Raw genomic sequence first — 15,725 nt, 5'->3', positions numbered from 1 at the left:
CCAGGAGGTTTTTGGAAAAGATCATCTTTTAAATATGAAGTACTGTAAAATCTTACCAGGAAAACTATTCTTTAAAAGTCTCAATGTCTCTACATTGCATCTGGCTCAATTTCTATGGCTTTTCTTGACTATTGAATCACTTGGTTCTCTGTATATCTCCCATTCCTACTGCAATTACTTCACTGTCTATGTGAGTGGCTTTTTCCCCCCTATTAATTTGAATAAATTTTTATTTAAAAACTTACTTAATAATAACCATAGCATGTGTATGTAGTTGACAAGTTAATTTACGTGAGCTAGCTAGAGTTTTTAGCATATATAGAGTCTCTGTAGTTTATTAGAAGACCAACATTATGTATTTTCAGAAATTAAGTGGAGTGGGCCACATATGCCACAGCAGTTTACTAGTTTCTATTATAAGTATTGAAGTGAAGAATGAGCTACATTTCCCCACTGCTGAGGGGAAATCAGTTCAGAACAAAAATATATAAAAATGAAAATCTTTTAATTTGATACTAACATTTACTCTTCCCCTTCTCCTTTCCCTTCACCCTTCTTATTTTATTCTAATTCTAGCTTTGAAGCTCTGTTTACTGATCTGGAAAAGAGACGGTATGAGTTAGGCATTGCTAGCTTTGGTGCCTCTGTTACTACCATGGAAGAAGTCTTTTTTAGGTGAGCAAGGGAAAATAAAAGCCATTGGGGAGGAAGGACCACATCTTGGTCCCTTTTATAAACCCACCAAACTCAGTCACACATTAGAAATTTAAGCAATGTGGAGAGGAGGGAACTGATATGATTTTTTTTTTACAATAACAACACTGAAAAAAACTCATTTTAAAAAATAACAGATATTTGACTTACTCAAAGTATGAATTAGACATTAATCTTTAATTTGAATGAGTTCAACTAATGAAACATTCAATACCTTGCCCTAATTTTGTCAGCAGTCCTGTAAGTGGTGTTTGGGAACCACTCCTCTACCAGAGTTACCCTGTTGCCTCCATATAATGCCTCTGCCAAGTCAGTAAGCAAATCAAGGAGCCTTCTGAGTTGAATGTTGTAACTTACATTCTCCAAAAAAATATTATGGGGTAGAGTTAAATTAAATGCTTTGCACCATTTTTTTTTATGTAGAGTCAGTAATATGGAAGATTCACAAACAGATATCCAAGCTACCCAAACTCTACCTCTCTCTGTGATGAGTGAAGTCTCAATTAAGAACCAGAATAGGAATATGTCAAACAATAAGAGAGCAGATTATTCCTCCATGAATGAAAACCATGCTATTATGTTTAATACTGGGGTAAGCACCTTTGCTAAGAAACCTGATGTATATTTATTTGACGAGGGCACAAGAGGTACATTTTCTTCTATACTTATAAAATAAGTATACAAATAACCACTGCACCCTACCAGAAAGGGAGCAGTTTCTACCACAACCTAATTAATTTCCCAATGCAGAAGAAATGAGGTCTAGGTAAAAATCTCAGCTGTCATTCTCACCATTGCTATTCCTCAGTTCTTTTTTCTCTTAGAATTCTTTTTTATTTTTCAAATTGCTAACCCAGAAATTTGAGTTTTCTTTCTTTCTTTCACTGAAGCTGGAGTGAACTGAAAAGAGCATGATTTTTAACAATCAAACATGCCCAGTATTGTAAGTTTTTGAGATAGGAATTGATACTACATAAGAGATCTTTCCCTAATCGGTGCAGTCCTCACCATATGAAGTCCCTCTGAGATGCCTAGCATTTCTTTCCTTCTAATCCTAATTATTTCTTCCTCCTATATAGACGCCTGATTTTCTTGACTGGAGAAAATAATCTTATTGAGATTTTAAGTGTATTATATGAAAAGCCAGACCTTGAACACTGTATTTAATACAACAGAGATCAGCAAACTTATATAAAGGAATAATAGATATGTAAGGTTAAGTTGGCCACAAGGTCTCTCTTGGAATTGCTCTAACTGTCCTTGTAGCACAGTAGCAACCATAGACAATACAGAAATTAATGGATATAGCTGTGTTCCAGGAAAATTTGGACCTAATTTTTTACAAAAACAGGTCATAGTCTGTTGACTCTTGCCTTATAAAGAAAAGACTGGTCATACTCTCATGTAGTATTATACTGTGCTTAAATTCTATTCTCAGTATTTATTTAGATAAATGTTATGTGTCTTCTCCCATAAAATTCCAGAGTGTTCATTCATCTTAATGAATTTCATCATGAATGATCTGTTTAGGTCCATGAATATGGTAATATTGTTTCTTTCTTCCTTCTTTAGTATTCCCTCTACCACCAGCAGTTCTGGGCCATGTTCATAAAGAGAGCGATGTTCAGTTGGAGGAATTGGAAACTGATTTTGCTACAGATGCTGGCACTTCTAGGTTCCTTTATTTTTCTCTCAGAAGCTGATAAGCTTTCATATAATATTAATGAAAAGGCCAGAGAAATGAATTTGGATCAATATGGTAGAACAATTGTGCCTTTATCTATTTCTGGAAATTCTAGTTTGGCCCTGATTTTCCTAAAACATCTTAGAAGTATACTAGAGTCTGACAAACACACAATTAAGGAAGTGCAAGGTAAGATTCATTAAGTAAAAAACACTGCTCTTAGATGAATATCTGGTTGTTTGATTTGCAAAGAAGGTCTTAACTATATACTTGGCTACAGTACAACTAAAGACTTAATGTGCTAGCTCCTCTGAATACACTTACTGTAGTAGTAATAATAATTTACATTTACTGAGCACTTGTTTATGGCAAGAACCTAGCTAAGCATTTTATCTGTATATCATTTAATCTGAGCAATCACCCAGATTTAGCAGATACTTTATTACTGACATCAGTTAAATGAGGAGGAAGTATCTGGAGTATCCTCCCAGATAATGTGTTTTTTTTTTTCTTTAACTGCTGCCTGGTGAACAGTATTCTTTTGAGTTAGCAAAAATATTGCAGTATTGGCAAGCCTGTGTGGTTATTTTTTTTCTCTTATTGAGTTTCTGTTGTGAAAATACATTTCAGAAATGTTGATTGTTCCTTATAATATTGATCACAACCTACAAGTAATAGATTGACTGACTACAAATAATTGTCCCTGTTATTCCCCCACTGCAAATATTAGGTAAGCATTTGTTAACTGAAGTCACATATAAGGGCAGAGGATAAAGAATAAAATCATTTTTTAAAATGCAGTATACTACTTACATTAAAAAGGTAAAATGATTAACTGAATATTATTCATTGTTATATTGATGATGAAACTAAAAATACAAGAGAATAATACAGTAGCCACACTGATAGCCATTTTCAATTCTTACTGCTTGGTTCATTAGCTAGAAATTATCTAGCCATAATATTTAGGCTTAACTACTCCCACTTTGTTTTAAAAAATGTACATGGAGTTAGGAGGGGCAAGATGGTGGAAGAGTAGGGTCCCCAAATCACCTGTCCCCACCAAATTACCTAGATAACCTTCAAATCATCCTGAATACGAATTCGGCTTGAGATTTAAAGAGAGAACAGCTGAAACGCTACAGTGAGAAGAGTTCGCGCTTCTATCAAGGTAGGAAGACGGGGGAAAAAGAAATAAACAAAAGGCCTCCAAGGAGGAGGGGCCCAGCTAGGAGCCGGGCTGAGGCCGGGGCGAGTGTCCCCAGGACAGGAGAGCCCCGTCCCGGAGGAGCAGGAGCTGCACCAACCTTCCCGGGTGGAAAGGCGCCCGCAGGGAGTTAGAGCAGGACCCAGGAGGGCGGGGATGCCCTCAGGTTCCCTGGGACACTAACAGATACCTGCGCCCTGGGGAGAGTGCGCCGAGCTCCCTAAGGGCTGCAGCGCGCACGGCGGGACCCGGAGCAGCTCGGAGGGGCTCGGGCGGCGGCTCCGCGGAGGGGGCTGCGCGGATCCGGGAGCAGCTGGCAGGGGGGCGGCTCGGGCAGAGGAAGAAGCTCCGCGGAGGGGGCTGCGCAGCTCCGGGAGCAGCTGGGCGGTGGCCGCTCGGGCAGAGGAAGAAGCTCCGCGCGGAGGGGGCTGCGCGGCTCCGGGAGCAGCTCGGAAGGGGCTCAGGCGGCGGCTCCGTGGAGGGGGCTGCCGGCCGGGAGCGCGAATCCAACAGCGCAGGCGCCAAAGCACAGGGCACCGTGACACAGCCCAGGATCCGGCCTCCCCCCGGGGCAGGCAGAGACCGGGAGGGCCCAGGACAGCAAGGACGCTCCTGCCTGGAGCTGAGCAGATCAGCGGCCCCGCCCGGGAGCCCCCAGGCCCTGAAGACGGAGAGCCCCGGAGTTACTGCGGGGGCTGAATCCAGGTTTCCAGAGCTGCTCCCGCCACTGTGGCTGTTCCTCCTGGGGCCTCACGGGGTAAACAACCCCCACTGAGCCCTGCACCAGGCAGGGGTAGAGCAGCTCCCCCAAGTGCTAACACCTGAAAATCAGCACAACAAGCCCCTCCCCCAGAAGACCAGCTACACGGACAAGTTCCAGGGGAAGTCAAGGGATTAAAGTACACAGAATCAGAAGATACTCCACCGTGTGTTTTTTTTGTTTTGTTTTTGTTTTTGCTTTTTGATTTGTGATTTTGCTTTTTGATTTCTGTTTGCTTCCCCCACCCTTTTTTCTTTTCTTTCTTTTTCTTCTCTTTTTTTCCTTCTTTCTTCCTTTTTTCTTTTTTCTTTTTCTCTTTTCTTTCCTTCTTTCTCTACTCTGTTTTTCTCCTTCTCCCAATACAACTTGTTTTTGAACACTCTGCACTGACCAAAATGACTAGAAGGAAACCCTCACCTCAAAAGAAAGAATCAGAAACAGTCCTCTCTCCCAGAGAGTTACAAAATCTGGAATACAATTCAATGTCAGAAAGCCAATTCAGAAGCACTATTTATAAAGCTACTGGTGGCTCTAGAAAAAAGTATGAAGGACTCAAGAGACTTCATGACTGCAGAATTTAGATCCAATCAGGCAGAAATTAAAAATCAATTGAATGAGATGCAATCCAAACCAGAGGTCCTAACGACGAGGCTTAACGAGGTGGAAGAACGAGTGAGTGACATAGAAGACAAGTTGATGGCAAAGAGGGAAACTGAGGAAAAAAGAGACAAACAATGAAAAGACCATGAGGGGGATCCCTGGGTGGCACAGCGGTTTGGCGCCTGCCTTTGGCCCAGGGCGCGATCCTGGAGACCTGGGATCGAATCCCATGTCGGGCTCCCGGTGCATGGAGCCTGCTTCTCCCTCTGCCTGTCTCTGCCTCTCTGTGTGTGTGTGTGTGTGTGTGTGTGTGTGTGTGTGTGTGTGTGTGACTATCATAAATAAATAAAAATTTAAAAAAAAGATTAGAAGCTACCTACCTATATAACATCAAAAAATACCATATATATTTAAAAAAATAATAATAATAATAAAATAAAAGACCATGAGGATAGATAAAGGGAAATAAATGACAGCCTGAGGAAGGAAAAGCTACGTTTAATTGGTATTCCCGAGGGCGCCAAAAGGGACAGAGGTCCAGAATATGTATTTGAACAAATCCTAGCTGAAAACCTTCCTAATCTGGGAAGGGAAACAGGCATTCAGATCCAAGAAATAGAGAGATCCCCCCCATTAAATCAATAAAAACCGTTCAACATCTCTACATTTAATAGTTAAGTTTGCAAATTCCAAAGATAAAGAGAAGATCCTTAAAGCAGCAAGAGACAAGAAATCCGTGACTTTTATGGGGAGGACTATTAGGGTAACAGTAGACCTCTCCACAGAGACCTGGCAGGCCAGAAAGGACTGGCAGGATATATTCAGGGTCCTAAATGAGAAGAACATGCAACCAAGAATACTTTATCCAGCAAGGCTCTCATTCAAAATGGAAGGAGAGATAAAGAGCTTCCAAGACAGGCAGGAACTGAAAGAATATGTGACCTCCAAACCAGCTCTGCAAGAAATCTTAAGGGGGACTCTTAAAATTCCCCTTTAAAGTTCAGTGGAAGAATCCACAAAAACCAGTACTGAATAGACATCATGATGACACTAAACTCATATCTTTCAATAGTAACTCCGAACGTGAATGGGCTTAATGACCCCATCAAAAGGCGCACGGTTTCAGACTGGATAAAAAAGCAAGACTCATCTATTTACTTTCTACAAGAGACTCATTTTAGACAGAAGGACACCTACAGCCTGAAAATAAAAGGTTAGAGAACCATTTACCATTCAAATGGTCCTCAAAAGAAAGCAGGGGTAGCCATCCTCATATCAGATAAACTAAAATTTACCCCGAAGACTGCAGTGAGAGATGAAGAGGGACACTATCTCATATTTAGAGGATCTATCCAACAAGAGGACTTAACAATCCTCAATATATGACCGGAATGTGAGAGCTGCCAAATATTTAAACCAATTAATAACCAATATCAAGAAATACTTAGATAATAATACACTTATACTTGGTGACTTCAATCTAGCTCTTTCTACCCGCGATAGGTCTTCTAAACACAACATCTCCAAAGAAACGAGAGCTTTAGATGATACACTGGACCAGATAGATTTCACAGATATCTACAGAACTTTACATCCAAACTCAACTGAATACACATTCTTCTCAAGTGCACATGGAACTTTCTCCAGAATAGACCATATACTGGGTCACAAATCGGGTCTGAACCGATACCAGAAGATTGGGATCGTCCCCTGCATATTCTCAGACCATAATGCCTTGAAATTAGAACTAAATCACAACAAGAAGTTTGGAAGGACCTCAAACACGTGGAGGTTAAGGACCATCCTGCTAAAAGATGAAAGGGAAACCAGGAAATTAAGGAAGAATTAAAAAGATTCATGGAAACTAATGAGAATGAAGATACAACTGTTCAAAATCTTTGGGATGCAGCAAAAGCAGTCCTGAGGGGGAAATATATCGCAATACAAGCATCCATTCAAAAACTGGAAAGAACTCAAATACAAAAGCTAACCTTACACATAAAGGAGCTAGAGAAAAAACAGCAGATGGACCCCACCCCCAGCAGAAGAAGAGAGTTAATTAAAATTCGAGCAGAGCTCAACGAAATCGAGACCAGGAGAACTGTGGAACAGATCAACAGAACCAGGAGTTGGTTCTTTGAAAGAATTAAAAATATAGATAAACCATTAGCCATCCTTATTAAAAAGAAGAGAGAAGACTCAAATTAATAAGACCATAAAAAAGGAGAGATCACCACCAACAGCAAGGAAATACAAACGATTTTAAAAACATATTATGACCTGCTATATGCCAATAAATTAGGCAATCTAGAAGAAATGGACGCATTCCTGGAAAGCCACAAACTACCAAAACTGGAACAGGAAGAAATAGAAAACCTGAACAGGCCAATAACCAGGGAGGAAAATGAAGCAGTCATCATAAACCTCTAAGACACAAGAGTCCAGGGCCAGATGGCTTCCCAGGGGAATTCTATCAAACGTTTAAGGAAGAAACCATACCTATTCTACTAAAGCTGTTTGGAAAGATAGAAAGAGATGGAGTACTTCCAAATTCGTTCTAAGAGGCTAGCATCACCTTAATTCCAAAACCAAAGACCCCACCAAAAAGGAGAATTACAGACCAATATCCCTGATGAACATGGATGCAAAAATTCTCAACAAGATACTAGCCAATCGGATCCAATAGCACATTAAGAAAATTATTCACCATGACCAAGTAGGATTTCTCCCTGGGACACAAGGCTGGTTCAACACTCGTAATACAATCAATGTGATTCATCATATCAGCAAGAGAAAAACCAAGAATCATATGATCCTCTCATTAGAGGCAGAGAAAGCATTTGACAAAATACAGCATCCATTCCTGATCAAAACTCTTCAGAGTATAGGGATAGAGGGAACATTCCTCAACATCTTAAAAGCCATCTACGAAAAGCCCACAGCAAATATCATTCTCAATGGGGAAGCACTGGGAGCCTTTCCACTAAGATCAGGAACAAGACAGGGATGTCCACTCTCACCACTGCTATTCAACATAGTATTGGAAGTCCAAGCCTCAGCAATCAGACAACAAAAAGACATTAAAGGCATTCAAATTGGCAAAGAAGAAGTCCAACTCTCCCTCTTTGCCGATGACATGATACTCTATATAGAAAACCCGAAAGCCTCACCCCATGATTGCTAGAACTCATACAGCAATTTGGTAGTGTGGCAGGATACAAAATCAATGCCCAGAAATCAGTGGCATTTCTATACACTAACAATGAGACTGAAGAAAGAGAAATTAAGGAGTCAATTCCATTTACAATTGCACCCAAAAGCATAAGATACCTAGGAATAAACCTAACCAAAGAGGTAAAGGGTCTATACCCTTAAAACTATAGAACACTTCTGAAAGAAATTGAGGAAGACACAAGGAGATGGAAAAATATTCCATACTCATGGATTGGCAGAATTAATATTGTGAAAATGTCAATGTTACCCAGGGCAATTTACACGTTTAATGCAATCCCTATCAAAATACCATGGACTTTCTTCAGAGAGTTAGAACAAATTATTTTAAGATTTGTGTGGAATCAGAAAAGACCCTGAATAGCCAGGGGAATTTTAAAAAAGAAAACCATATCTGGGGGCATCACAATGCCAGATTTCAGGTTGTACTACAAAGCTGTGGTCATCAAGACAGTGTGGTACTGGCACAAAAACAGACACACAGATCAATGGAACAGAATAGAGAACCCAAAAGTGGACCCTGAACTTTATGGTCAACTAATATTCGATAAAGGAGGAAAGGCTATCCATTGGAAGAAAGTCTTTTCAATAAATGGTCCTGGAAAATTGGACATCCGCATGCAGAAGAATGAAACTAGACCACTCTCTTTCACCATACACAAAGATAAACTCAAAATGGATGAGAGATCTAAATGTGAGACCAGATTCCATCAAAATCCTAGAGACGACACAGGCAACACCCTTTTTGAACTTGGCCACAGTAACTTCTTGCAAGATACATCCACAAAGGCAAAAGAAACAAAAGCAAAAATGAACTATTGGGACTTCATCAAGATAAGAAGCTTTTGCACAGGAAAGGATACAGCCAACAAAACTAAAAGACAACCTACAGAATGGGAGAAGATATTTGCAAATGATGTATCAGATAAAGGGCTAGTATGCAAGATCTATAAAGAACTTCTTAAACTCAACACCAAGGAAACAAACAATCCAATCATGAAATGGGCAAAAGACATGAAGAGAAATCTCACAGAGGAAGACATGGACATGGCCAACATGCACATGAGAAAATGCTCTGCATCACTTGCCATCAGGGAAATACAAATCAAAACCACAATGAGATACCACCTCACACCAGTGAGAATGGGGAAAATTTACAAGGCAGGAAACCACAAATGTTGGAGAGGATGCGGAGAAAAGGGAACCCTCTTACACTGTTGGTGGGAATGTGAACTGGTGCAGCCACTCTGGAAAACTGTGTGGAGGTTCCTCAAAGAGTTAAAAATAGACCTGCCCTACGACCCAGCAATTGCACTGTTGGGGATTTACCCCAAAGATACAGATGAAATGAAAGGCCAGGACACCTGCACCCTGATGTTTCTAGCAGCAATGTCCACAATAGCCAAACTGTGGAAGGAGCCTCGGTGTCCATCGAAAGATGAATGGATAAAGAAGATGTGGTTTATGTATACAATGGAATATTACTCAGCCATTAGAAATGACAAATACCCACCATTTGCTTCAACGTGGATGGAACTGGAGGGTATTATGCTGAGTGAAATAAGTCAATCGGAGAAGGACAAACGTTATATGTTCTCATTCATTTGGGGAATATAAATAATAGTGAAAGGGAATATAAGGGAAGGGAGAAGAAGTTTGTGGGAAATATCAGAAAGGGAGACAGAACATAAAGACTCCTAACTCTGGTAAACGAACTAGGGGTGGTGGAAGGGAGGACGGTGGGGAGTGGGGGTGAATGGGTGACGGGCACTGACTGGGGCACTTTTGGGATGAGCAGTGGGTGTTATTCTGTAAGTTGGCAAATTGAACACCAATAAAAAATAAATTTAGTATAAAAAATAATAAATTGAAATTTACATGTACTTTTCTAAGTTGTGCTCTCATTATTTTAGCCACAGAACCTTGTATAACTGAATTCTAATTTCATATGAGTTCTCTCTATTCTAACCTGTATGCCATTTTTAACTGAATTTTTTAGGATAAAGATAGAGCAAGAAATCCTTTATTACTTGCTCTCTCTTTTCCCCAAACTACAAGAAAATGTTTTGGGTAGCAACTGTGTGGCGCTGTGGGTTGAGCATCCGACACTTGGTTTCAGCTCAGTTTGTAATCGTGGTTGTGCAATGAGCCCCATGTCAGGCTCCATACTCAGTGTGGAGTGTGTCTGGGAATCTCTCTCCCTCTCTATCTGCCTTTCCCACTCATGCAGTCTCTCTCCTCAAATAAATAAATCTTAAGGAAAAAATAAAATATTTACTAGGGAGGAAATAGATTTCTAGGTAATTTCTCATCTCTAGGTTTCTTCTCAAATAGTACATGCATTTAATACAGGGAAATCCCTGCTAACTTTTTAGTCAAAGCCATAAAATGAATGGGTCTGTGCTTTAGAAAGGATATGAACTTATAATAACTGAAAAATACCACCGCCCTCCCAAACAGAAGTATACATTTTCTCTTCATCCACAATTTAGATGAATACCTCTTTTTTTTGGAATTTACCTCACAGAATTGCAATAACACATTTTTCATGCGTCTCTCAAACTAATTAGGGAGAGGCCACAACTTCTTTTATATTTCTAGATCCTAACCTAAATTCTGGCATACAATCAATGAGTGTATAATTAAACATAGTCTTACTAAATTGAATTAAATGTGAGGGAATGATTCCAAAGGGGACAGATCCAATGTCAATGAAGTCAACTGGGATAGAATTGTGATAATCTAGGCAAGAGAGGTTAAGGCTGTGAAAGAAGGAGAAAAGAGATTTGAAATATATCTGAAGAGAACTAAAGTAGATTTTGTTTTCTCTTTAGAAGTGGAGGAGAATAAGAACCATTAACACTGAATTTAACACTTCAGCTTTTTATTGTGAGATAATTGTCAACTTACTGTTGTGAAAAATAATACTGAGTGATCTTACATAACAATGGCAACATCTTGCAAAACTATACCACAATATCTCCAGCAGGATATTGACATTAGTACAGAACATTTTGTTCACCACAAGGATCACTTATATAGTTTAATCATTTTAAGAATGACATAAAAATGGAATCATATAATATGTACACTTCTGGGATTGGCATTTCACTCAACATCTGGTATCATGTCTATCCATTATTCATTCCATCATTGCTATGGACTATGCCATCATGGGGTTGTAACACAGTTTACTTAACCATTCATCCATTGAAGGAATTTTCATTCCGCCCCACCCACTTGGTTTTTGACAATCCCAATCTTTTGGTACTGGTTAACATCTGATTTGTGACCTAGTATGTGGTCTGCTCTGGAGAAAGTTCCATGTGCACTTGAGAAGAATGTGTATTCAGTTGCATTTGGATGGAAAGTTCTATAAATATCTGTGAAAGTGTATATCTGGTCCAGTGTATCATTTAAGGCCCTTGTTTCTTTGGAGATGTTGTGCTTAGAATATCTGTCATTTGCAGAAAGTGCTGTGTTGAAGTCTCCTACTATTAGTGTATTATTATCTAAGTATGTCTTTATATTGGTTATTAATTGATATACTTGGCAGCTCCCACATTCGGGGCATAAATATCATGATTGTTAGGTCCTCTTAATGGATAGACCTTTTAAGTATGATATAATGTCCCTCTTCATCTCTTACTACAGTCTTTGGGATAAACTTTATCTAATATGAGGATTCCTACCCCTTTCTTTTTGAGGACAATTTGAGTGGTAAATGGTTCTCCAACCTTTCATTTTCAGGCTGTAGGTGTCCTTATGTCTAAAATGAGTCTCTTGTAGAAAGCAAATAGATGTCTTGCTTTTTTATCCAGTCTGAAACCCTGCGTCTTTTGATGAGATCATTAAGCCCATTCATGTTCAGAGTTACTATTTAAAGATATGAATTTAGTGTCATCATAATACCTATTCAGTCCCTGTTTTTGTGGATTATTCCTTTGGGCATCCTCTTTCTTTTACAGAGTCCCCCTTAATATTTCTTGCAGAGCTGGTTTGGTGGTCAGATATTCTTTCAGTTTCTGCCTATCTTGGAAGCTCTTCATCTCTCCTATTCTGAATGAGAGCCTTGCTGGGTAAAGTATTCTTGGCTGCATGTTCTTCTCATAGGACCCTGAACATATCCTGCCAGCCCTTTCTGCCCTGCCAGGTCTCTGTGGAGAGGTCTGATGTTAATCTAATATTTCTCCCCATATAAGCTAGGGATCATGTATCTCTCGCTGCTTTAAGAATTTTCTCTTTACCTTTGGAATTTGCAAGTTTCACTATTAAATGTGAGGTGTTGAATGGTTTTTATTGATTTTGGGGGGGATCTCTCTGTCTCCTAGATCTGAATGCCTGTTTCCCTCCCCAAATTAGGGAAGTTCTCAGCTATGATTTGTTCAAATATGCTTTCTGGTCCTCTGTTCCTTTCAGCACCCTCTGGAACCCCAATTAAACATAGATTTTTCCTTCTGAGGCTGTCATTTATTTCCCTTAACCTATCCTCATGGTCTTTTCATTGTTTTTCTCTTTTTTCCTCAGCTTCCTTCCTTGCCATCAACTTGTCTTCTATGTCACTCACTCGTTCTACCTCGTCGTTAGGACCTCCAGTTTGGATTGCCTCTCATTTAATTGATTTTTAATTTCCGCCTGATTAGATCTAAATTCTGCAGTCATGAAGTCTCTTGAATCCTTTATGCTTTTTTCCAGAGCCACCAGTAGCTTTATAATTGTGCTTCTGAATTGGCTTTCTGACATCGAATTGTAATCCAAGTTCTGTAGCTCTGTAGCAGAGAGTAGTTTCTGATTCTTTCTTTTGTGGTGAGTTCTTCTTGCTAGTCATTTTGCTCAGGGCAGAGTGGCTAAAAACGAGTTGTACTGAAAAAAGGAAGAAAAAAAAAAAACAAGATGTGGGTATCCTCCAGTTCTATGTACTGTAAATCCCTCGACTTCCCCTGGAGGTTTCCAGTGCTGCTCAGCCAAGAATTTGCTCTTCCCCTGTCCTTCCAACTGGTCTTCTGTGGGAGGGGCCTGCTGTGCTGATTCTCAGGTGTGTTCACAGCTCAGTGGGAGCTCTTTATCCTGTGAGGCCCCTGTTCCCTGGTGGCCCCCACTCCATCCCTGGCACAGGGTGACACCAGGAGGAACACCACACTGGCGGTGGCCAGCCTTCTAGCTCTGGAGTCAGCTTCCTTAGTAACTACCGCAGTCTCCCAGTCCTCACAGGTCTGGATGCTCCCAGGGATGGGGGGCGCTGATCTGCACATATTGGGGGTGCCCAGCAGCAGGAGAGTCCTCGCTGTCCTGTGCCCTCCCCTCCTATCCCAGGGGGGAGCACAGGATCCTGGGCTGTGTCCTCCGGCCCCCTGGGATCCGAGGCCTGTGCTGGTGGAATCGTGCTCCTGGGGCTCCGGCTCCTGAAGGCAGCAGGGCGCAGCCCCCTCTGCCTGGAGCCACCACCTGAGCTTCTCCCGAGGCCCCGCCTGACTCGCTCCAGCCCTTTATCGCACCCGGCCCACAGCCTGTGCCACGCTCTTCCCCAGGGTGCACCTCCTCTGTTAGTGACCCCGGGAACCTGGAGGCTCCAGTGCTTCTGCGGTTCTGGCCGGTTTCCCTGCTGAGCACCTCTGCTTCCGGGAAGAATCGGTGCAGATTTTAAAAGTTCCTGTTTCTCCGGTGTTGTGCTTTCTGTCCTGGAGGCTCTCACCACCAGCTTTAGCCCAGCTCCTCTCGGTGCCCCACCCCCACTTGATTTAAAAAAATTTTTTTTTATCGCCTTCCTACCTTGTTAGAAGTGCAAACTCCTCTCTGTAGCATTCCAGCTATTCTCTCTCTCTCTCTCTTTTAAGATTTATTTATTTATGATAGACATAGAGAGAGAGGCAGAGACACAGGAGGAGGGAGAAGCAGGCTCCCTGCAGGAGCCCGACGTGGGACTGGATCCCAGGACTCCAGGATCGCGCCCTGGGCCAAAGGCAGGTGCTAAACCGCTGAGCCACCCAGGGATCCCCCAGCTGTTCTCTCTTTAAATCTCAGGTCGAATTCGTAGGTTTTCAGGATGATTTTAAATTTAGCTAGGTAAACTGGTGGGGAGAGGTGACTTGGGGACCCTACTCCTCCAGCATCTTGCCCCACCCCTATCACTATACCTTTTATTCAGTTTTCTCATGAATGATTAGGAGTTTTGTCATGTGTTTTTTTCTGCATAGATTGATATGATTATTAATGATTTTTCAGCCTAAAACATGCTGAGTAACATTGGTAGAGTTTTAAATATAAAACCAGCCTTGAATCCCTGGAAGACACCCCACTTGACCATGGTTGTAATTCTTTTCATATATTGCTGAATTTTATTTTCTAATACTTTGTTAAGAGGTGTTATATTTGTGAAAGACGTTGGTCTGTAATTTTCCTTTTTCTTGGTACTTTTATCATTTTTCTATCAGAGTAATACTTGAAAAAATGAATTCAAAAACATTCCCTCCTCCTGTATTTTCTGAAAAATATTGTGTATAGTGTTGATTCTTCCTTAAATATTTTATAAAGCTCTCTGGAGAAACATCTAGACCTGGAGATTTCTTTTGGGAGGAATTTTTAACTTATGAGGTTAATTTCCTTAACAGTTATAATTATTCAAATGACATATTGGGAGAATTGTGATGGTTTGCGTGTTTTGAGGAAGTGTTCTATTTCATCTAAATTGTCAAATTATGTTTGTAGAATTGTTCAGAGTATTCCTTTAAGACCCTTTTGATGGCTGCAGGATCTGTAGTGATTTCCCCTGTATCATTTCTAATATTGCTAATTTATGTTTTATCTTTGTTCCCCATTCTCTTTCTTACTGTGCTTTTAGCTGGGTATTTTCTAATCAAACTGTCTTCCAGTTTCCGGTCTATTCCTCATTAGTGTCCATTAGTTATACATTGATTTATGAGTTGTATGTTGATTGTAATTTATGTGCTTTATCAATTCTAACAAGTATTTGATTCTTCCTATGGACTCCAGTTCTCTGGAAAATATTCTGTCTCTAATATCTAGTTTATATATGGATCTGTTTCTATTATCTGTGCTTTTTCTTGGTTCTGTTTTTTAGTATATCTAGTGATTTATTTAATTGAATGCCAAATATTGTATATGAAAATTATATATACTTTACTTGAGATTATCTGCTCCAGAGGAGATTTAACTCCTGAAAGGCAATGAGATTAAGGGAAGATATAAATCTAACTGAGGATTTAAGTAACTTAATATTGGGTTAAAATTTTTGTAAGAACTCATCTATATCTTACTCACTCTTACTCTTAGGGTATAGCCCTTTAGGAGCCCCACTGAAGGTTTGAGTATTTACCAATGCATTCCATCAATTATAAATCTAAAATGCTTTAAAGGAAAAAAGGATATAGAATGTTTGGCTCAATTCAGCGCATTTCCATTCCTTCTAAGGGTTTATCCCCCATATGTTGATTGCTTTTTTTAGGTATTGAATACCTTCAAAGAGGTGATTTTTTTTTAATCCAGCTTTTTTATTTTCACAGAGAAAAATT

The 15,725-nt window shown here is 40.2% G+C and overlaps 1 protein-coding gene across 1 annotated transcript in view; it reads left to right on the top strand.

Annotated features, from left to right (window-relative positions):
- The window catches only part of LOC112908325 (phospholipid-transporting ATPase ABCA3-like), a 135,188-nt gene that overhangs the window by 77,361 nt on the left and 42,102 nt on the right, over positions 1–15,725 (top strand). Inside the window, exon 17 of the mRNA XM_072751292.1 lies at positions 577–675. Coding sequence (XP_072607393.1) covers positions 577–675 — 99 coding nt within the window. The remainder of the gene's footprint in view (positions 1–576; positions 676–15,725) is intronic.

The sequence above is a fragment of the Vulpes vulpes genome, chromosome 3 (assembly GCF_048418805.1).
Source record: "Vulpes vulpes isolate BD-2025 chromosome 3, VulVul3, whole genome shotgun sequence".
Taxonomy (NCBI): domain Eukaryota; kingdom Metazoa; phylum Chordata; class Mammalia; order Carnivora; family Canidae; genus Vulpes; species Vulpes vulpes.
Note: the sequence above shows the minus strand (reverse complement) of the source record. Positions and strands in the feature narration are given on the sequence as shown.